This window comes from Clinocottus analis, unplaced genomic scaffold (assembly GCF_023055335.1).
Source record: "Clinocottus analis isolate CAN_PGR_092001 unplaced genomic scaffold, fCliAna1.0.p SCAF_1, whole genome shotgun sequence".
NCBI lineage: Eukaryota > Metazoa > Chordata > Actinopteri > Perciformes > Cottidae > Clinocottus > Clinocottus analis.
This window is the reverse complement of record NW_027175820.1, coordinates 21,034,667-21,057,815: the sequence shown is the minus strand read 5'-3', so window position 1 is coordinate 21,057,815 and position 23,149 is coordinate 21,034,667. Positions and strand designations below refer to the sequence as shown.

Genomic DNA, 23,149 nt, shown 5'->3' with positions numbered 1-23,149 from the left:
ATATGTAACTTCGCTTCATTAATGCACTTATTTAATGAGTTTATCTTAGTTTTCAGGTAATGAACAAACATTGATTATATTATATATATTTATTTACTTTCAGAAGTCTTGTTGCATTCACACGGTTCAAAGTTGCAACAGGTGAATAAGTAAGCTAACAGTTTTGGTATACATAACAGTTTAAATGATCACTAGAATAATGTATTAGCAATAACTTATAACAATAATGTAAAACAACATTTAGAAGAATCTTTTGTCCTCTGACTGAACTGTCTTTTCTATACAGGTTTTTTTTTTGGTTATATGATGCCAAATATTTGTCCACATGCCTAAATAAATACTGGGACTTACTAATTGGAATTAACTCAGGTACAAACCAAATATTTGAAGACGTTGTATCCCCCTTTGATTTTACATTAGCAACGGTTTAGTTGAGTTAATGATTGCAATAAGCTGATAACATGACATAAAACAAGTGGGAATTGGTCATTAATTTTGGTCCATTTCCTCTGGTATTCTGGCAGTGGTTTCTTTTTCTGGTTTCTTTTCTTTTTGTATTTCCTCCCCCCCTCTCTCTCTTTCTCTCTCCCTCTCTTTCTCTCTCCCTCTCTCCCTCTCGGTAGACAGGAAGGTCTGAGGGGCTGTAGAGTTGTGTGATTGCAGTCTGGCGGGTCGGCTGGCCGGATGCCTGTCGCGGCTCTAATGACATTGTTTAGCAGTGGGGTTCAGGGAGTAGGGGTCAGTGGCTGGACTCTACCTGATGGGAGCTGGGTGCGGGGGACCATGCCAACAACAATCTGTGGGAAAAGAGAACAACTGAGCGAAAACAGCCAGCGCACACTGAATACACACACTGGTACACATTTATGGCAACAAAAACTCAAAGAAGAAAATAGCTCGACGCCGTCGCCAATTGGGCTTCCATAACTTAACCATGATGAAGGTTACACGGAAGGTTCGGCCATATTTGGACTGTGGTCTGTTTGAGTTTTGAAATATTATAGAAGAGAGAGCTCAGTATGATGTTTAGAACATGGCAGAAGTTAAACCAAATGAAACTCAAACCGGAAATTCAAAACCAGTAGGGGGACGGGCGGACAAGCACCAGATACATAACATGAATGTTTTCTCACGCACAATCAAGACAAATCCTGGCATCGTAAAGTGAGCATTGGACTGTTATTTCATCTCGCACCTGAAGGAAGTTTGTTATGTTGTTTGACCGAGTGTCATGTTCTCCTTTGCAGCGATCTGCCGGAGTTCATGTGGAGATGGTTTCTGCTCCAGACCCAACATGTGCACCTGCCCCAACGGCCAGATCGCCCCATCCTGTGGATCCAAGTCAGGTCGTTAAACATCACCTCCCCTTTCCCACGGAGTGAACTCTTTTGAAGCTTGCTATCATCAGCTTTATGGGTTTCATAATATAGTGTGCATAGATAGTTTAAGTGTGCCATCTGCATATTTTTTTACGACGTTTTCTCCTCCTCATCACGAGTTATAAACACGAACTAGCATGGCACAAAAGTACGAGATACTAAGCCAAAAAAAACATCCCTTGAAACTGCGTCAAGCATGATCTATATGTTGCAATCACGTTCTTGCAAATAGCGGTCAATCTTGTAGGTGGTGTGTGTGTGTGTGTGTGTGTGTGTGTGTGTGTGTGTGAGAGCGTAAGTGAGTCCTTTTGGGTGTGTGTGTGCTTTGGAAGACGTCCACAGTCAACATCTCCTCCATGTTGCTCTTCATGCAGCTCTCAGCGCTTCAACCCAATGCGCTCATCTGTTTGCACACCATAAATGTCGAGGAAATTATATCTGAGCACGGCTTTGGAGTTCAGCATGCATTCTGTTTATGTTGTAAATCTAATACGCAGCGCAAGTTTGTGTGCTCTGAATTGAATTCGCAACATTGCTCTGTGTGTGAATGTATGTGTGTGTGTGTGTGTTGTTGTGCCCACAGTCCAGCACTGTAATGTTCGGTGTATGAACGGGGGATCATGTGCCGAGGACAACTGCCAGTGTCAGAAAGGCTACGTGGGAAACCACTGCGGTCAACGTAAGGATCCACCTGAAAATACAACAAGACCGCTGTGACACACTTTAATATTGTCAGCATGCTTTAACACGCCTTGGATTCATTGAAGATAAAGATAAGCTACGTTTGGATATTTCCTTTTGAGCCTGGGTTTAGTGCTAATTAACTAATCCTAGCATACTATCAAGCTTAACTAAGATCTGAGCATAGTAAATATTGGACTTGCTAAACATCAGCATTTGGACATTTTCATTGCGACCGTGTTGCCATGTCAGAGTTAGCATTTAGCTCAAAAATGCTGTGCCCAAGTACGGTCCCCCAGGGCTCCTATAGTTTTGGCCTATTAGTAACTATTCCTATTAGTAACCAGAAAAGTGCACACAGGAGAGTGCAGATTACCGGGAAGACGTACAGAGACACACACGACTGAAACGCATGATCTCGACACAGGCTCAGGAGTTTATAGCAACTCTTTACTTGCTGAGACGTGCTCACGGCAACATTTCTGGAACAAAGAAAGAAAAGAAAAGAGAGCATTCACACGCAAAGCCAGACTTATTTGGAAAAGAAAACAATCTGTAAAATTATGAATCAAACTCTTTTAAACATCTGTTACAGTGTGCAGATCATGTTCCTGAATCAACTCGCATACTTACTATAGTTGTGTGAGTTGTTTTTCAGTTTTCCTGAAGGATCATTTCCAGCATTCTGGGTTTTACCTCCAAATAAAGTGGTTGAGATAATGTGCCTCAGTTTGTCTGTGGCTGGTCCGATCAATGGGTGCTCTGTTTGTTGCCCCATCTGATTCTTTTTTAGCAATGTCGTCATGTTCCCAGATATCTGCCATTCATTTAGTGACTGCATCGTGACCATAACCAAGAGAAATGATGGCCTGCAAACACGAGACCCAAGTTTCTCGAAACCTCAAATATCCTGTGAATATTGTCTCATTTTGTCTCAATCTTTGTTTGTTTTTCTCGTTTTCCTTCCCCCAGCGGTTTGTGAAAATGGCTGTCTTAATGGAGGAAGGTGTGTGGCTCCCAACCGATGTGTGTGTACCTACGGCTTCACCGGGGCTCAGTGTGAGAGAGGTAATGAGCGCCACACTTCCTTTGCCTTTATCCCATTCATGCTGCCTCTGTGCTCTACACTGATGACTCAATACTCATCAAGTGTTAATTCTTTTAAGCCACATGTGCTGCTCATGTTACAACGTGACTTGACACTGAATGACGTTTTTTTTTTTCCTTCCTTCAAATTCTTGCTTCGTCATGCCACCAGCACCAGGAATGTGGTTTGTTGTGGAACATTTGCATGTCAGGCTTGAGCTCAGAAATGACAATTATTTTCCACATCTGTTCTAAAACAACGCTCTTGGGAATGAAACGTCTTTTTTTTTAAATATGCGCTGTTTGTTAACTGAAGACCTCCCAACCTCCTGTGGTTGCTCTCTTGCACATGAGAGCAAAGGCTCCAAAGTATACAAGCGCACGCAAACCGAGAGCGGCCTGCGCAGTGCCTGTGCTTTGGGGTCTGTGGCGGGGATGACATGTAGAGGTCAAAGATGTGACCTTGTAAAGCTAATATTTGGATTGGCAGCAGTGCTCCTAATTAGTAACGTTCCTTTTAATGAGGCCATGCTTCAGAGGGCTGTCTGTCGGGTCTGGATGAGGATCAGTCCCTTCGTTTACTTTAGTGTTTTCTTCAACCCTTGCAACTCAGAAGGCACTATCGAGTTGCCTGGTGGGTTAGCGCCAGGTCTTATCTGCAGAAGCACACTTCTACATGTTGTGACTTTGGTTTCCACTCTTTCCTGTGGAAGCTTGGCCAAAGTGCTCCTGAGACTGTGGAGGAATTCAAATTCAGCACTCAGTATCTTCTCGATGTTCACGCTTTTCAGAGAACACAAGAAGATCTCTGCAATGCTCTGCTGTGGTATGTCTGATGAAGAAGTGGTGTACGGGCCACATCTGTTGGTCTTTGTCAGGTGAAAAGCATGCAAGCTGGCCACTCACTGTCTGCTGCTTTATGAATGATAGTCTGTTTCTTGTCTGCTATAGTGAGAGTGTTGTTGTATGATTGAAACAGGCAGCCTTTTTGTTCCGTTTGGGTTTGTCTGGGAACAGCTGCTCGCAAACCAACTTCCATCTGAACTATGTTCACCATTCAAAACGATGAACATCGTTCATCACTTTGAATATGTCTATAGAGCGTCTCACAAGTGAGGTTCTGCGGTTTTTCTTTTTTGTATTGTTATTAATTGAATATTTTGGGGTTTTGAAGCTATTTGAATACGTCATGTTTGGATTTGGGGACTTGCGATGGGCTTCATTCACAACACATTTTATTGACTTTTAAATTGATCAGTTCTTGGTTCCTTCGCCTCGCACTTGGTTGCACCGAGAGAGGTGGGGAAAGTAGACCAACGGAGACGGTGGCGTTTTGGGTTCGGTTACTTTCATTGGAATTTCCTTGGCTCGTATCCATCCCCTCCCAAGGGAAAGCCATTGTGCTCTCACACAAACACAAGCACATGCATAAAGTGTCCACACATCCACGCGCACGTGCACCACCACACACTGTTTTCAGTGCAATTTACAGAACCGTGGCCCATTACGGCATGATCTTATCACATTAACGCAAACACACACGCTTTTCCACAAACCAGGGGAGAAGTAGCTGCATTCAGGAGGTCGTCTTGGACGTGGAAAAAGATCCTGGTGCAATCAGGGCTCAGCATGAACACATCAACACCGCGGGGCTGTGAGACTTTGAGCTGTGTGTGCTGCTGCCAAAGTGACTGGCAATCTGCTGACCAGTGGTCCCACCACCAGGCACAGCTGACGGCAGTGAAAACGCAGCCCGGTACATCAACGCGTTCTTTGTTGGTCACAAATGTGATTTGGGTCGGAATGTGGGATTGGTGAGATCCCGCCGCAATGCTGCTGATCGCACGCAGGGCTCCCTGCTCCCGCTGCAGAGTCGCTGAACTGCGCGGCAGGACATTTGAGCTTTTCGGTGTGACGCCATCGAGGGATGGCGGTGAAAGACTGGCCTGAAAAGTGGTAACATGTGAGTTACACGGTCGATAAGTCAGCAGTCGGAGCACAACAGGGAAGCCTGTCAGTCAGCTGAGGGGCTCTCTTGTCTGTGAATGCCTCGCTGACTTTTCCCCCGATCAGGCTCTGTTCTAGCCCAATGCAAACCTCAGTAGATAGATAACCAAGTGTGTGTCTCTGTGTGTGTGTCTTTGAGTGTGTGCTTGACTTGTTAGTCCTGGGAGGATGGAGAAATCTGCTGATGGCCAATAGGGAAGGAAGGCCCCACCCAGATATAAGACCCCATAGCACATGCATGAACACACAGATGTGTGCGCACAAAATGTTAAGGCATGTAAGGATGCTGTGAACACCATCTGCAAGGAGGGAGATTATCTGGATATGGAAAAGCTAGATGGACGTTTGTGTGTGTGTCCAAACATTTTGGAGTTAATCCAGGAAACTCTTTTGATCAACTTCCCTGCAGGCTTCCCCCCTTGTTCACACCAAGGCTGTTGTTGCTGTGCATGAACTCACCGATCATTGAGGAAGCCAGCGTTTCTCTTTGGTTCCAGAAGAAACTGAACCTCTGCACTGACATGAAATCGCCTGCTATTCGGCGTCAAAACCAACGATCCGCTCCCATATTGAGATGCGTGTTCGGCTACCATAACATGCAAACATGTTTCCAAAAGTAGGGCAGAAAAGCAAAAAACAAGAGCAGCATTTTTGTAAGTTTTGTTCTGTTGAGATCATCTCTGGCTAGACTGCGAATGAGGGGCTGGGACGTTGGCTTTGATTCTGCGTGTGTGTGTGTGTGTGTGTGTGTGTGTGTGTGTGTGTGTGTGTGTGTATGAATTAGAGTGCGTTTGTGTGTGAACATATGCGATTGCTCCCAGATGTAGAGGACATGGGTGGATCCCCCAGATGTATGAAGTTCACAGAGAGACAGTGAGATGACAGATGAAATGACAACACTTTCACCCTACAGCTGTCCGCCTCTCCCTGTTTACCTCAGCTGACTGTTTAAGTGCTGCACTTGTATTTGCTTCATTTCATGCTCAGATCTTTGTGTTTTTACTGTTTGCTCTCCTCCACCAACAGCTGTAATGAGCAGGTATTATGTCGGATGGATTATGTGTGGCAGCCCGACTGTAATAACACATAAACCTTAATCTGATGAAAAGAGAAACTTGAGTTCTTTACACAGTCTGCTGTACTTATGTGGGCGCCATGTAGAAACTTTCCATAGCTCCTGTAATTGCTTTTTCCTATACGGTGTATTGCTTTGTTGTTGTAGGTAAGGCACATAATGTACGCTTTAAGTAAACACAGAAGATAACTGGCTGCCGGTTCTGTTTGTTGCCTGCAGAAAGGTTTTGCTTAAAGTTATGACAAGGAACCTTTATTTTGTGCTGATTTTGGGGGTCCCTGTGGACGAAAGTGGTAGTGTTTCCAAGCACCAGAGTCCCTTTAGAGTAACTTTCATTTCAATGCAGCGGGATCTGTCAATCTAGTCCTGGTTCTGCCTCACTTTCCTCCAGCAGCCTGGTGTCACAGCGACGAGGCTCTGTCCTCCTGGCAGGAGGAGGAGACGCTGCTGATGGGCGCCCGGCAATTATTTGCTTATGTAGTTCATGTATAGTCATCGGTATTAATTTCAAGCTGTGACTTTAAGTGAAATTGTGTTATTTCGTGAGTGATAGATTGCTTTTTAAAGGAATAGAGTGACATGTTGGGCTTTCCCAAGGCCCTGCCTAACCAAGAGGGCCGTCACACTTGCGTAGAGATTAAGAAGAATGGTTCCACTCTCATATCGGTCTGTTAAATATGAAGCTTAGTTTGGCAACAGCCAGCATTGGATCTCTTAAATATGTAGAAAACTCAACTGTAAAAAAAAAGGCTGCAATTTAACAGGGGGCTTAGTGCAGGACGATCAATCTTCTCTTCGAACAATTCCTTAAATGTTCTAGCAGGTCCAGCTTGTGCACACTTACTGTTCTTGTACTATATCTTTGAGATACTTCTGTTACAATGCATCATATGATCCGAGTTTAGCTTGAGTTAATCTTGCAATTTAATCCTCAAAACAGCAAGTACTAGCTTTCTGGTAGCTCCCTCTGAAATGTGCTCGTGTAGAGGGTCGCCAACAATGAAAATAATCAAGTAAACTACAAGTAAATCAAACTGTACTTGAGTGAATGTACTCATTTCCATTCCTCCGCTGGGTGAACAGAGAAGGAGGATTAAAAAGCATTTGGTCCCCAGTGGAGCCAGAGCTAGAGGGAGTGAGAAAGAGAAGGAGAGATGACCCAGTTCTGTTTCACACAGCGCTGGTGCCACAGGCAGAGAGACCGCGGAGGCTGTGGTGCACGTGACGGATCTGGGCTGGGCCCCTGTCCACACGGGAAACGCACAATGTCTCGTTTGTTTTAAACGACTGCACCGTTGGAACCGGTCTCCCTCTTTCCTCTCGCCGTCTGTTGTCTGCCGTGAAATGTGGAAATGATTTTTGCTTCTGGATCTCGGCCAGATTCTTTTGGGAGGGATGCGTTTTTCACTCTCTCTTTCGTGCGCCGTCCCCTATCTCTGTTTCGCCATCTTCCCAACCCCTCACCTGATAAGATTCGGTTGATTCTGCTAAAGCCGCGGGGGAGTTTGCAGCTGAGGAGTGGTGTTTGAAGGGAGGATGAAGTGAGGGGTTAGATGCATGCAAGCAGTGGCATCAAGGGAATGAGGAGTACACCTTGAAGGGGAGGTGAGGTGAAGAATCTCGACGAAGGGACTTTCTTGACACACTTGAGCTATGTAGTGTGTAACTCTAGGCTGCTGTTGCTAGCGGCCAAAATGACCCACTGTACTCCGCAGACATGCCCTGTCAATCATCTGCTGTTGGCCTTGGAGATGATCAATACCCTAGATGGTGTGTTACTCAAAAAAATGAGAAAAAGCAGCGCACTCCGTGGTGAATGTGTGAAATTGCCTTCAAGTACAATACAGGCAACTAAAGAAACTGATGATCGTATATTATGTGCAGCAGCCTGATTTTTCATTGTCTCTGTTTATTCTAGCTTGTGTCTTTTACTCTCCACATCCGCCCACACAACTTTAAAAGGTTTTCCAGACCCTTTCTCTATCGCTGCTTTTTTTCTATCACACGCACACATACACACACACACACACACACACACACACACACACACACACACACACACGTACGTACAATGCACCTGAGAGCCAGACCGATTAAAATGCCAGGAACAGACAATGCATTCTTTATGGAGTGTGTCCGCTCTGCAGCTCTTTCAACACATATGATGTGGGGAGTTGTAGATGTCGTGCAAAATTGCATTCACATTCAGGTTGAGCGTGTATGCCAGACAATCATTCACTCTCAGATGCAAGAACAAGTCCAGGTTCTTGGTTTCTTTGTCACCATCAAGTATTTAACAAGTTAAGTGTTGTCCTATTTTTTTAAATTCCACAAACCAAAGGAAGTTTTTTTTTTTAAATTTCTCAACCAAAGTTTGCCTGTTTTGCATTGTGTTTGCACTGGAAATAAAGCAACACATTGAAGTTTCCACAAAAGCACACTCTTGCTTTGCCTCTGCAGACTACCGCACTGGGCCGTGCTTCGCCTCGGTGCATAACCAGATGTGTCAGGGCCAGCTCACAGGCATTGTGTGCACAAAGACCTTGTGCTGCGCCACAGTGGGACGGGCGTGGGGTCACCCCTGTGAGATGTGCCCAGCCCAGCCTCAACCCTGCCGCAGAGGGTTCATACCAAACCACCGCACCGGGGCGTGCCAAGGTAAAGTCTGTTCCTCATCATCTCCGTCTCTTTTTTCAGTTTTTGTCTCTATTTTTTTTTTTGTCCCTCCCCTCTCCTTCTTCAGGTGATGTGCCGTTTCTATTCTCTCTGACGCTTTAACTCCTTCTCCCTCTCCGTCTGCCTTCGGCCCTCTCCCTCTGTCGTCCCCTCATCTCTACCCATCATCCCCTCTCCAGAGGATTAGTTCTAATTGGGTTAAATTGGGGTTGGTGGCAGTGCCTCCCACATGTGTATGGAATGCCCGCAGACGCCCGCTGTGGCGGGACTGTCAGAGTCAGTAACACGGGTCAGTGGCGGTGCCACGTGGGAGAGCTCATTTACGGTGAGGCGGCCCTCTGCCTGTCTGCTCCAGACCCAACAACATCAGAACCTCTGCAGGGGAGGCGGACCTGAGCCAGGACCCAGAGCAACATGGAGTGCTCTGAGACGGCATCAGCCTCCTGGAGGTTTCAGCCCGAAACCTCGATTTTATTCTGTCAAATTCTTATGAATTCTTTTGAATTTAACCACCAATGCAACTCACACACAGTCACAGATTTCAAGCCTCTCTCAAAAGTGATTGAAGCGATAGATTTTGAGACTAACCCAGTGCTCAAAATCAACTCCCTAATGAGAGTAGTGTATGTGATCACAACGGTTACCTTCTGTCTGACTGTAGGCCTATCTTTTCTGTATTTCTATCTCTTCCTTGGTCTACTTGGCTTTGGTTTCTGTTCCTCTTACAGGAGACATTCCTCTTCTTGCTTTCTCTCTCTCTCTCTCTTTTCTTTTGTCACTCAGTTGATCGCAGGGAGATCAGAGCCAGACTCCTAAAACAGACCCAGTTTCAATCCAGGCACATCAAGGCGTGTGCAGATTTCTGTGTTAATGTTAGTCTGTCTGTCTGTGTGTGTGTGTGTGTGTTGCCCTATTGCCGCTGTGCTGAGTGTCTATTTGACCATCTATTTATCATTTTCCTCGTTTTGTACATTTAAGCAATGTGTGCCCACGTGTGTGAGAGTGTGTATTAATTGTGTGCTCTGTATGTACAGATGTGGATGAGTGCCAGGCCATCCCTGGCATCTGTGAAGGAGGGAACTGTATCAACACAGTGGGATCCTTTGAATGTAAATGCCCCGCTGGGCACAAGTTCAACGAGGTCACACAGAAATGTGACGGTAGGAGTGAAGCAGCCATCCCGTTAAAACTGTGAAATGTCTTACTTTCAGTGTGTGCTTGAATGACAGGGCAGCCTCAAATAAATTATTTTAAAAGCTCCCAGTTAACAATGTGAAAGTAGAGTTAGAAGCCACATCCTTCTAGATGTGGTTAACTTCACCTCAGCTGCGGTATTTTGATTATTACTTGGTGGGGAAAGACCACACATAAGCCACTTTGCCCGTCCCTTAAAATACGTTTAATTAAACCAAAGCAGCATTCAGCTTTCTCTCAGTAATCCTGTTTCACACTTAATTGTGAGGCTAGCAAGAGGCTTTCCCTCCACTTCACGTGTGTTGAGGAGAGACTATGTCACTTTTGAAAGTCTAAATAATACTTTTTTTTCTCATACAAATACAGGGTCTTGTTAATTTAACCTTATTTGTTTCGGTCTGACCAGTAGCTTATGGGAGTGGATGTTAGCTTATGTTAGTAAATGTCAATAGTGCTGTATAATACACATTTCTGAGTCACTTTCCCGACTCTTCTTCATACCATTTGGCATTTTAGTTCAATACTAACTAGTAGTTTTACTTCTAAACAGCTTCTCAACTGGTATGTCACTGCATACTATGAATCAAGAGACTTTTAATTAACAATTAACAACTTCTCACTGCCTTATTATTAGACCACAGTCTTTTAACTTTGCGGCCCTCACTCTGCATCACTTCTAGTCCTCACATAGAGACCCACAGTTAGCCTGTGTAAAATATTGTCTCATTAAGAACTGAATATGACAATTTCCAGACCAAGCTTTACTCACGAGTGAAACAGGCCGAGCAAGCTTTTGTGGCACTCATTTGCAGTAAGAGTAAAATATGTGCTATTTTATGCCCAGAAATAATTGCCGGAAAACTTCTGGATTGTGTAAAAGACATTTTGAACCGGTCTAAGTTACAGTGTATTTCTTAACAGACTTTGTGCAACGGTGCTAACAGATGAGCAGCTACAGAGGCCCCTGGATTTAATATCCTGTGACAATGCCTTATTTCCATGCTCTCTGCCAACATGTGCTCCAGTCACTTTTGAAAGCATTCACGTATCAGCTGAATCGCTTTCATCAAAAGTTATGATTACTGTGCAGTTTTTGACAAACAGGAAGTGATCTGAAATGTTTTGGGACATACTTGATGTCTCCTCTCCTCTCCTCTCCTCTCTCTGTAGATCTGGACGAGTGTTCAAACATTCCAGGTCTCTGTGGTATCGGTGAATGCTCGAATACTGTCGGCAGCTACTTCTGCAAGTGTCCCCCGGGATATTACACCTCCTCGGACGGATCCAGGTGTATCGGTGAGTCGCCTGTCACACCTCTCCGATGGATAATCACCTGCTTTGTATTTGCTTTTGGTTCATTGTTACTTGGATGAATGAAATATGAGATGAAGCGGTCGAGCAAAGAAGGTGCTTTCCTTTTTCCACCCTATTTTGGTTCTTCCCCCTTTATGCCTGGCGCCGAGCGCAGGAAGAACTGAAATCTGTCCAACGTTCCAGCTGGTAGAATTTAGGTCAGTAGTCACTTGTTTCTAGTTCCACAACAATGAGCTACATTCTCTTTAAACTGTGGAGAAGACATGACGAGAGAAGTAAAAGTGAACTCTTTCTATCGGCGTGTGCATGCTGAGAGGTCGATAGCCGCTTCGTACGCACACACACAATCACCAGAAAAGTTTGTTAAGCTCACAGGTTCAGCTCAGTTTGACCCAAAACAGACTAGGAAGGAACCACACATGCATTCGCATACAAACATATGCAAACCCACGCTCAGATTAGCCCCCCCCCCCTCCCTCCCCAGGAGAGGATGTTTGCAAGAAAGGAATGTCTGAGTCTTTTGCTCCAGAAAACTGTTGCGCCAAACATTTTAGTTTGCTTCCCATGCAGGAACGTCTGCTCCGACCCCTAAAGGGCCCAACTGATTCTCCTTCAAACCGACTCTACGCTCGCCTGACATCTTGTCGAACGCAACCGAGCAATCTGTAGTGCAGCCTGTCAGTTTCTCCATGTGAATACGCTGGATGGGCCGGGTGTGAAACAAGACATGATATATTTATGTTAATACAGAACCTAAGTATTAGTCATGCTGGTGCACAGTGCCAGAAACTGCAGGATGTAGGAAAGGTTCTCATAAATAGGAAGTGATGACTATTGGCTTCGAAATGATGGAAAATCTGAAGCAACAACCGCTACATTTTGATTGTTCTTGTGCCAATATGTGCAACATGAAGACAACACATGCCATATTCCATACAGCAAGAGGACGTTAACTTGATGCTGTTGTTTCCCACAGATTCTCGAGGTGGGTACTGCTTTGCTAGCCTGCTGAACGGGCGCTGCGCCAACCAAAACTCGCAGCTGTTGACCAAAATGCAGTGCTGCTGTGACAGTGGGCGCTGCTGGTCTGATGGGACCTCCCCTGAAATGTGCCCCATTCGTGGAGCAGGTGGGGTTCCTCACCATCACATGGCTTTACATCTCTTCTTCTCATCTATGTGTCTCCACGCCTCAGCAACACAGCGCTAACCTCCTGTTGTCTTTTCCACATGTGCTCCTTTTAGAGGAGTACCAGAAACTGTGCCTCCAGATACCGGATGGGGGGCTGCTACCTGGTCGGGTACCAGGGGGACCCGACCTACCCGGCATCTACCCAGTTCCTTATCCCGAGCAAGTTCCTGGACAGGTCCCTGTGTTTCCTGGTCAAATTCATATCCCTGGTCAAGTACAGATCCCAGGCCAGATCCCAGGCCAGATTCCAGGCCAGATCCCAGGCCAGATCCCAGGCCAGATCCCAGGCCAGATCCCAGGACAACCATATCCATATCCAGGACAACCACTACCACCCCCACCAGGTGCGCTCCTACTTTCTGCTTTTGTTTGGTTCACAACGTTCATGGCATGCCTTCAAAGCTGACGTGTGCCATGATGGCTTGTAACTCGTACTTTCAGGTCTGACTCAGTGGATGTGGAATGCGCTACACCCATTGGCCTTCTGTTGCCATGTTCAAAATCCCAGTTTTAAGGGAATCACAACACACACCCTCCAGCTAATGAGCTTTGTGTTAATGATGGCTACTTTTAGTAAGACTCTAATTGTGCACTGACGTAAGGGGATTGATGTATCAACAGATATAAAAGTGTAGAAGTGGAAAATGTCCAATCTGAAAGAGAACATTGTGACATGTTTGCAGACCATGTCAAGAGTTTATTAAGGCAACATCCTCCACAACAACATTTTAAAACATTTTACAAGGGATCTTGGAAAAGTTTAGGCTTCTCTTAGGAAATTCCAACAAATCAAGAGCTCTAATGCCATAATGAGAATTATAGTGACTTTAACACATCTGGCAATGCAAGACTACGTGCTTATAAAATGCCAATTTACTTTTGCAAGCAGTTGAGATATTACGTTTCCTTTACTACTTTGTTAAACAACTAAAAACCAAACAGTGTTTTTTCATTATTGCATTTTATCTGCGTGAATGCTTTCATCAGGTCCCAGTATTATCCAAACCCAGAACATCACCAACATGTGCCAGGCGTACCGCAACCTCTGCCTGAATGGCAGGTGTGTGCCCATGCCAGGCATCGGATATCGCTGCGAGTGCAACATGGGCTACAAGGTGAACATAAGAGGAGAGTGCTACGGTAAGTTTCTCAAGCATTAAAACTGGAGGCGCACGAAGGTGAAGGCGCTTCACGAGCTCTACGGTTTGTTCTCCAGATGACGATGAATGTGAGAGAAGCCCGTGTGCACACGGAGATTGTGTGAACACCCCTGGGTCTTACATCTGTCAGTGTCCCGCTGGATTCCAGACTACTGCAACCAGGACAGAGTGCAGAGGTTACACACGCACACACACACACACACACACGAGACACACACACATGTGCTCACCCCTTTAAGAGGATGTATGTGTTTTTACTGTGCTCCGTGTTTGTGTCCGCCAGATCTGGACGAGTGTGTGGCAAACGGTCGAATCTGCAACAACGGCCGCTGTGTGAACACCGTGGGCAGCTTCCATTGTGTCTGCAACGCTGGATTTGAGATTACAGCTGACGGAAAAAACTGTCAAGGTTTGTCAAGTTCTGACATCGGCATTTATGGAGTCGAGACATTTTTAAAGGGTAGTTTTTCTGTAATAACCACAGTATGTGTAATGTTTATGTTTAATGGACCGTGGATCTGTTGGAGGTGGTGATTTAATAGCAACGCCCGTTGGAGGCCTGTGCTGTAAGAGACAACTTTTTAAATTGTCACGCTGGTGGTTTTGTGTTTCAGCCCATTAACTACAAAATATGTACATTTTATATTTCTACCAACATTATTCCAAAGGACTCCATATTACTTATATTTACTTCTCTTACCTTGCAGGCATCCAATTTTTTTCCATTTCATTTATTGTGTTATAAAGTCTAGCAAGTCTTGTGTCAGATAATCACAGAAACTTTTTGTTGAGATAAAGAGGCCAATATATATATATATATACATATATATATATATATATATATATATATATATATATATATATATATATATATATATATATATGGAGTATCGACACATGGGAATTAAGTTTTAAGTGAAAATTCTGCTTTGTGTGTTGGTTTCTTAAAAGCAACATTTGTTGTCTAAAGTGTCCTGATTCCCACGTTCGCTTAGTGTGTGTCCTCTGGATTTGATTTCCTGTCAGTGTCATTAAGTTTGGCAGAAAACGATCAATTCTCCAATGTGTGGAGGAGTGTTTTTAATATAGCCGCTGCATTGGTAAAACGCAGCAATATAACTTTAATTCAAGCAAGAAAGTTCTATTACAATATGATTGTCAAGACAGAACATAGTTCACCGGCGTGTAGACTATCTCTGGTCAGTGACAATGGGAGCTATTGTTAATGCACTAAACCATGTGTATCTTTCCTAAAAGCACTGCAATCAAGCTATCAATTTGTTTCTGTTCATCCACAGACCAGGATGAGTGTCTGATCAGGAACATGTGTCTGAATGGACTCTGTATCAATGACGATGGCAGCTTCAAATGCATCTGTAAACCTGGATTCCTGCTGGACTCCAGTGGACGCATGTGTGTAGGTGCGTTCGTCAGAAAGAAGTGCAGATCACGACAGTCACATCTCTACGTCTTGATGGATCCAGCTCCTTCAGCCAGTCGATACTTTTGAGTCAATTTGCTCTTCTGGTCCGCGAGCTTGTAAGGTCGCTTTCTCTCTGGCATGTAGCAAATAAGCCAAAAGAAATTCCCCCTTAAAAGCCTGGAAAACCCCCCCAAAGCAGGCCAGCTGGACATGCAGACAGTCGGGACCCGCCTGCTTTGAGATTCTAGCAGACAGCCTTCAATAAACCTGTTTAATGCAAAGAGAGAAGAGATTTGGCCTTCTCATGAAATGGACAAAGCACGCCACTATAAGCACTGGTTTGATGAGGCGGAGCAAACTTCTCAGTTACAATGGTATATGGTATATCTATCAGACGCCGTGTGGAAGCTTATTTGCAATTTGCATTTAAATGAATGCAATGTTTAAAACACATCTCCCACCAGCCAAGTCTTTTGCAGCCATTTTGCTCCTCACGGCATCAGATACAGACGTTTGATCTCAGAGACACTGGCCTTGTTAAGTCACAGCAGCATAAATATATAGCAGAGTAAGGTGGAGGTGAAGTGTCCTGATGTGTGCAGTCATTAATGAAATGTGTAGTGTAAAGGGGCCCTGAGGCCTCGTCATTTCTATCTACTGTTCCCAATACACACACACACACACACACACAGAGTTATGCTTGCATACCATGTCATTGTTTACGCTCATTATGATAATTATTGTAATACGCTGAGATCAAGAGGAAAGGAACAGAATGTTTTCTTAGCTGAGGTCATACAATCATACAAAACTGTGCAGCAGGTTTGGCTCAATTGGTTTTAATGAACCAAGCACCTGAGGTCTTTAATAATGCCCGAGCAGGAAATTGGAGCTTTGTACCTTTCATTTTTGTGAAGAAGAAAAAAAAAAAGTGAACAAAGACCCGATTTTTTTTGTTGCTGTATCTGCTTTTAGACATTGATGAGTGTGAGACTCCGGGCATGTGTATGAACGGCCACTGCGTCAACACGGAGGGATCCTTCCGCTGTGAGTGCATGTCTGGGATGGCAGTGGGCCTGGATGGACGGGTTTGTGTTGGTGAGTACATGTTTTGTTTTCAGGAATGCGATCAGGATACCATAGCACATAATCACATAATCACTCAAGCAAAACAAAACAAAATTTTTTTTGTGTGTTTTTTTTTTAATCTCTATTTGTGTCTGCTTCATTAAGAAGATGGAAATGAATGTTTTGTTTGTTTAAGAAGTGAATTGACTACTTTGGGAAATAGTTGGTAGTTGGTTGGTAGCACATGTGCTTCTAGGGAAATATTGCATTGATGATTAAAATGATCCTTCTTTTTTGAAACAACTGAAAGCTCAGAGTGACTTTTAAGGATTTTTCTCACTGCTGTCTTCACATTTTACACAGAAGAACCACAAAACAGACATTTTCCAGTCGACTGATCAAATAAACAAAACTGAACGTGACCCAGCAGAGAATGATCACGTTGTAATAAACTTCACCATAAACAACTCCTCGTTGCAAACACAAGCTCGCTATCATTAATAAGCATGTGTTAATACATGTTTTCATGCCTCCTCGGCCTCTAATCTCCTGGACAGGCACTCCGAGAACAGATCTGTTTATGCTGTTATTTCAACATTCCTCCATTATATTCCCCCAAATTACATGTATTTGTGTCTTGTGTGGAAAGTGTTGAAATGCTGTTGTTCGTTGTTGGTACTGAGTTCTTCGTCAGGATGATATCAGTGCAAGAGAATGTATCAAATCCCTGGATATCATGGAGAGAGGACAACCATTTGTTTTGCCAGTGTTGTTGTTTTTGTGGCGCTACGGACTCTCTCTCTCCGTCTCTCTCTCTCTCTCTCTCTCTCCGTCTCTCTCTCTCTCTCTCTCTCTCTCTCTCTCTCTCTCTCTCTCTCTCTCTCTCTCTCTCCTTCGCTCTGTGTCTCGCCTCTTTCCAGAGCTCTTGCCTCATCTCTGTTTCTCACACAATCTTTTATTTGGATCAAAACAGACACACACATGCGCAGTTCGTGTTATGGTGGCTACAAGCGGGGGCAATGTGTTCGGCCTTTATTTGGAGCTGTGACCAAGTCGGAGTGCTGCTGTGCCAGCACGGAGTACGCCTACGGAGAGCCCTGCCAACCCTGCCCACCACAAAGCTCTGGTACGAGTACTCCAATCGCCCCGCCTTTTACACATATGCAGCCACCTCCTGCTGCCTCACACACACACACACACACACACACACACACACACACACACACACACACTTGTGTTTAATTCAAAACACACCTGTCAAAGTCAGGAGGACCAGATCAAACGCTTCATCTTCTTTGACGAACCAGCTCAGTTTTCACAAATGACAGAATAGCGGCGATGTAGTCACGGCTAAGTTGTTTGACATAGACGGCCCCATTCAGGAGACATTGACAGCCTCCACACACACACACACACACACATATGCGCGCGCACACAAGCGAACACACACACATCATCCAGTCACTTCTCATTAGTCCTGCCAATTAAAGTTTCTGTATCAAAAGACGCCAGCGCTGCACCACATTAAGGAGACGGTTTTATATACATCTTGGCCAAATGAGAAACCATGGAAATGGATAATGACATGGTATGAAATGTTTCCCTTTGAGATTTCTCGGATTTTGGCGAATGTAATAATTTCTCCAACGCTGGTATTTGTTTCTTTTTTATCAACCAAACGGTGCTGTTCCTGTGTTTTGTTGCAGCTGAGTTCCTGGCTTTGTGCCCCAGCGGCCCTGGCATCAGCGGCGATGCAAGAGGTAACGAACGCAACATAATTTTTATAAAAACAGAAACCAGAGCCATGTAAATTAAACTGGCGGCACGTTTTTTTCCTACTGTGACGTTCAACGGGTTATTCTTTGCCTTCTCAGATATTAACGAGTGCGCCCTCGACCCAGACATCTGCCATAACGGGGTGTGTGAGAACATGTTGAGGTCTTACAAATGCACCTGCAATGAAGGCTTTGAGGTAGACCTGACGGGCAAAAACTGCGTTGGTAGGTTAACTGCTCGCTTATGTCCTCCATCCTCTTTGAAATCGAAAGCCTACAGTCCTCAAATCAAAAGCCAGTTTGAGGAAAAACTCTCTCTCTCTGCATGTGTTTTTTCCTCAGACATTGATGAGTGTCTGATGAACCGGCATCTGTGTGAAAACGGTCTGTGCAGGAACACACCGGGCAGTTTCACCTGTCAGTGTCCCAAAGGATACCTCTTTGATCCCGAGACAGACGTCTGCACCGGTCAGAGACTCATCCTGTTGTACAGCACGATGTCTCTTCCTCACTGCATGCCTGCTCTATCACACTGATAAGAAATGACCAATTTGAGACAAACAGATCTGGTGATTTGGGCTTTTTGTCTCCCGCAGATGTGGATGAGTGTCTGTCTAGCCCCTGTGTTAACGGAGAATGTAGGAACAGCCCAGGGTCCTTTGTGTGTTTGTGTTCAATCGGCAGTTCGCTGGACAGCTCGGGGATGGAGTGTATCGGTGAGTGAGCGTTGTGTTGTTTCATCTGATTGCATTATGCAGACACTACTTTAATTGGCCATGTGTATTCAACCTACACTTTGATTTATTTAAACTTATCATGTCATAATAGTATCACGTATCAAAATTAGTCGGAAAAGGTTTAAAAAAAGAAGCATTTTCCCCACTTGTTATTCACACACAAAAAGCTGTCTAGACTCACGTTTAACATTACAACCGCTACGTGATCAGCTGCAGTAAACAATGTGAGAACAGTTGAATGAAATGCTGTACCGGCACTGTCACACGTGAATGGAATGAGCTTATCGTGAAGCCCGTGGAGACAGTTTGTCGCTTTTTACAGGGCAAGTTGACTAATACTAAGACATTCAGTACTCCCTTTTATTGAAGAACATCTTTGAAGATTACTTGATTTAACTACTTAAATCCAGACCTTTGGAATAAAACAAAGTGTACTGTTCACCCACGCGTTATTTAATTCCACATAACAGAATTTCAAGTAACTGTAAGTTTCATTAAAACAGAGACTACTAAGAGCACCTGCTGGCTGAAGATAGTCAATAATCGCTGCGAGGTCAACATCAACGGGGCTACACTGAAGTCGCACTGCTGCGCCACACTGGGCGAAGCCTGGAACAGCCCGTGTGCCAAATGTGAAAAAGGTGAGATGATCAATACGCACCATTTTTGCACATTTTAGTAAACCACATACCTGCATCAATTGACATTTTATGTGTCTGCCCCTCTTTCTTTTCAGATCCAATCTGTGGTAAAGGCTTTGCTCGAGTCAAAGGAAATGTCTGTGAAGGTAAGGTCGGCTTTGATGCCACTTCAGAATCCGAATCAGCTGTTTTGGACATGTGTGCGTACACATACATGGAATTTTCTCTTTCCGTACCTATGTACATATTATATACAAATAAACAAGAGAAATATAAAAAAAGACTAAGGACAACAGAGTAGAACACAGAAACTAAGCATCAGCATTAATATTTAACTAACTAATATGATGCTTCACGTGAATTTCACTGGACCTGCTGTTGATGTTGCTCTATTTTCTCTGCTGACGGTCAGATGTGGACGAGTGTCAAGTGTTTCCCGGAGTGTGTATCAACGGCAAATGCATCAACACGCCAGGCTCCTTTTTCTGCCAGTGCCCCCCAGGAATGACCGTTGATGCGAGCGGCAGGACGTGCATCGGTGGGTACTGTCCACGTTTCGTGGTATTGATGATCGCTAACTGTCTAAACGTCATGGTGATTCATCCCACTTTACTACAAATGCATGCAATGTCTACCTGTGACTTCCAGACCTGCGTATGGAGCATTGCTACCTCGCCCATGAGGATGAGCGCTGTGCGGCTCCCATCGCAGGGAGGCAGCGCGTGGATGCCTGCTGCTGCTCAGTGGGCGTCGCCTGGGGCCCTGAGTGTGACGAGTGTCCAGAACGAGGCACTCCAGATTACGTCCAGCTCTGTCCTCGCGGCCCAGGCTTCTCGCACAGGGGTGACTTCATCAACGGCAGACCCTTCCTCAAAGGTACCGCACCCTCCACAGACAGATGGGTTGGTTTTTTTGATGAATGGTCTCTCACCTGTCTCTAACCCTCTGCTCCTCACCTCAGATATAAATGAGTGCAGGATGATAAACACCCTCTGCTCCAATGGAAGGTGTAGAAACACCATCGGGAGCTTCCGGTGTCGCTGTGATAGCGGCTATGCTCTGGACTCTGATGAGAGGAATTGCACTGGTGAGTCGTACTGAAGCCATTAGCCTTTTAATAGCTCAGTCATTGAGTCAACAAGGAAATGAATCAACAACTAAGGGATAATTAAGTTGTTTATCAAGCAAAAAGGTAAAATATCTGCTGGTAAGGATCTCTGTTTTATATCATTTGTTTATTTTAAGTCTTTGAGTTTTGAAGTCTTTGAGTTTTAGGACGATTTGAAGACTCAAGTGATGGTCATATTTCACTATTTTCTGACATTTTATAGGCTAAATAACACATTGAAAAATACTTAACTGATTAACTTTTTCTTTTTATCTAAAGAATTTGAAGCTCTTCTGGGAAGAACTTTTCTTATTGCCAATAACATAAAAGCTGTTATACATGTAGCTGCTATTTTTGGTCAGCTCCATTGTACGTTCACCAGTTGAGTCATCGTTCATCAGTCCCCCTCTCTGAATCCCTCTGCCAGGACTAATCACAGTAAAGTGGTGTAAAGCCATTGCCTACACTCGGCTCAGTCTAATGGGAGTCTGGCTGCATTGGACTTTTTGGAGCTCGTCCCTGTAGTCTGCATTACTGCTCAGTTGAAATGTGCACACATCATTTTAGGTTTAAATGCCAATGCCGAGGCTTTATTCTGAAATAATTTATATGGTCTTAGTAAGTAAATGATATCTGAGACCCTTTTAACCCCAAATGAGTGAGATCCAAGCAGAATATCTGGGTGTTTCATAATGTGGGGAGTTAAATTCAAAAGGGCCCTTAGCTTTAGATTTTGGAAGAATTAGCTTGAAGAGCTAAAGCTGATTAAGTCATCCATAAATTCACCTCTTTATCTCTTTTGATATCCTTTCTTTGTTGAAATCTTTGGTGCTTTATTGCTTCCTTTTATTTATAATCATATCGTACCTTAGCATCATTGCTTTTTGCTCTTGATCTTATCAGTTCCTCACTTCTTTGTTAAGTTACTTAAGTTACTGAGAAAAAAAACATTTCCATCACTTTGATTCCTCTATTTTCATATGAATACAGAAAGCTCTCCAAGTGTTTGTATCTGCATGCCGGAGTGTTCGTGGTGTTTCAAAGAGAAATTGCTGAGTTTTGTTGCGTTCCTGTCTTGCAGACATTGACGAGTGCCACATCTCTCCGGACCTGTGTGGAGAGGGCAGATGTATTAACACGGCCGGAGATTTTGAATGCGAGTGCTTCGAAGGTTATGAGAGTGGCTTCATGATGATGAAAAACTGCATGGGTGAGTGACAAACCCTCACACAGCGACACCTGCAGACGCTAAAAAACACCTGATTCTTCAGCTAGAGGGGATTTGGGACAGCTACATACATATACTGCACTTCTTCATATGACATCATTTAGTCTGTGAGGCAGTGGCGGGCCGAGGATTTTGCCACTATGCCTGCTGTGCTGTTTAACAGCTGATCGCCCCCTCCCATTCTGTGCCGTCTGATATTGTTTACATAAATACGCGCATGACAGGATGATCATTAAAGGAGAATGTACACAATACAGCGTAGTTTGCACAAGACGGAAACCACTTTTATTCTCGTTCCACACTTCATTAGAATGTTTCCTCTCCTTCCGTTTTTCCCTTCACAATAAAAGCCCCAGAAACGTGAATCAGAACTTCTTATGAAGCTGTTCAAACAAGCAATATAATAGCTTACAGTTATAACAAAACAATCCAACAAAACTGCGGCACTAAAACACTGCACACACAAGAGCACGAGCCGATCAGAACAAATTACATTAACTAATGTAAAATTCAGTTGCAGAGACATACGGTACAAAATTCACGTGAAATATTCATAAATCCCCTTCATGAGTGAGCAGCAGCTGCAGACAAACTCCCTGTTGTCCTCTCACACAGCCACCTAGCTTGTTGGGGTCTAGCAGCCAGCGCTCTCCATAGCGCAACTAGGCTAGGCTAGCTGCGCTGTTGAGGCAGTGGCATCAGTGGTGGGAGCCGGCAGAGAGCCAAAGCAGAGTAAAAAACGACGACTCAAAAAGCAGAAAAAACAGTTGACTTACTCGATGCTGTTCAGAGTTAAGAAGTGCGCTTCATGGACGCCAGTGAGGATCCCCTCCATTAAAAAAGCCAAGCCTGCCCACCGCCAACTCCGGTTCTACTCCTCCTTCGGCCATTGAGTGTTAAAACACGTAAAACACTAAACATAACTTATCTTATGTTTCAGCATGAACTCTTCTTAATCCTGGCGGCTCGGTAGCTTTCTGTTGTGTTGACAGAAGTCATTCTGGCACAGCGACCAATCACAGCGCATGTTAATGGTCACACGGGCCCTGTGGCCAATCACAACAATTAACGCTAGCTAGCTGGCCGTTAGCACGTTGTTTAACGCACTACAGACAAGACAGGAGCTTGTGCAATGAGAAAAAAAGCTAAAAGGGAAAAATAATTATAATACATGTAGTGTATTTGTGAAAAACAATTACATTATAAAATAGCTATAACTTTGTGATTCTGCTTAGGCCAGCGTAGAAGGCTTAGCTGGCGCTTATGGCCCGCCACTGCCGTGAGGACACGAGTGAAAAAACCTGATCTCCTTTAACAACTCTCTCACACACCCTGTTAAATGAGCAACATCTGAAGAGCAGATAGCGGTGCCAACCTATAAAGGTCTCCAGCTACAGGGAAGACCT

The 23,149-nt window shown here is 44.3% G+C and overlaps 1 protein-coding gene across 2 annotated transcripts in view; it reads left to right on the top strand.

Moving 5' to 3' along the window:
* Positions 1 to 23,149, top strand: part of fbn1 (fibrillin 1) — a 57,508-nt gene that overhangs the window by 3,909 nt on the left and 30,450 nt on the right. Inside the window, exons 4-27 of one of the 2 annotated variants that reach the window (XM_068570266.1) lie at positions 1,248 to 1,346; positions 1,963 to 2,058; positions 3,033 to 3,128; positions 8,689 to 8,886; positions 9,939 to 10,064; positions 11,269 to 11,394; positions 12,389 to 12,541; positions 12,657 to 12,947; positions 13,591 to 13,743; positions 13,820 to 13,939; positions 14,047 to 14,172; positions 15,062 to 15,184; positions 16,162 to 16,284; positions 17,228 to 17,380; positions 17,961 to 18,014; positions 18,129 to 18,254; positions 18,372 to 18,497; positions 18,626 to 18,745; positions 19,270 to 19,407; positions 19,503 to 19,553; positions 19,820 to 19,945; positions 20,056 to 20,283; positions 20,369 to 20,494; positions 21,597 to 21,725. In XM_068570266.1, coding sequence (XP_068426367.1) covers positions 1,248 to 1,346; positions 1,963 to 2,058; positions 3,033 to 3,128; positions 8,689 to 8,886; positions 9,939 to 10,064; positions 11,269 to 11,394; positions 12,389 to 12,541; positions 12,657 to 12,947; positions 13,591 to 13,743; positions 13,820 to 13,939; positions 14,047 to 14,172; positions 15,062 to 15,184; positions 16,162 to 16,284; positions 17,228 to 17,380; positions 17,961 to 18,014; positions 18,129 to 18,254; positions 18,372 to 18,497; positions 18,626 to 18,745; positions 19,270 to 19,407; positions 19,503 to 19,553; positions 19,820 to 19,945; positions 20,056 to 20,283; positions 20,369 to 20,494; positions 21,597 to 21,725 — 3,207 coding nt within the window. Of the gene's footprint in view, positions 1 to 1,247; positions 1,347 to 1,962; positions 2,059 to 3,032; positions 3,129 to 8,688; positions 8,887 to 9,938; positions 10,065 to 11,268; positions 11,395 to 12,388; positions 12,542 to 12,656; positions 12,948 to 13,590; positions 13,744 to 13,819; positions 13,940 to 14,046; positions 14,173 to 15,061; positions 15,185 to 16,161; positions 16,285 to 17,227; positions 17,381 to 17,960; positions 18,015 to 18,128; positions 18,255 to 18,371; positions 18,498 to 18,625; positions 18,746 to 19,269; positions 19,408 to 19,502; positions 19,554 to 19,819; positions 19,946 to 20,055; positions 20,284 to 20,368; positions 20,495 to 21,596; positions 21,726 to 23,149 lie in introns of those variants that run through there. The other variant, XM_068570183.1, reaches the window with a different exon arrangement.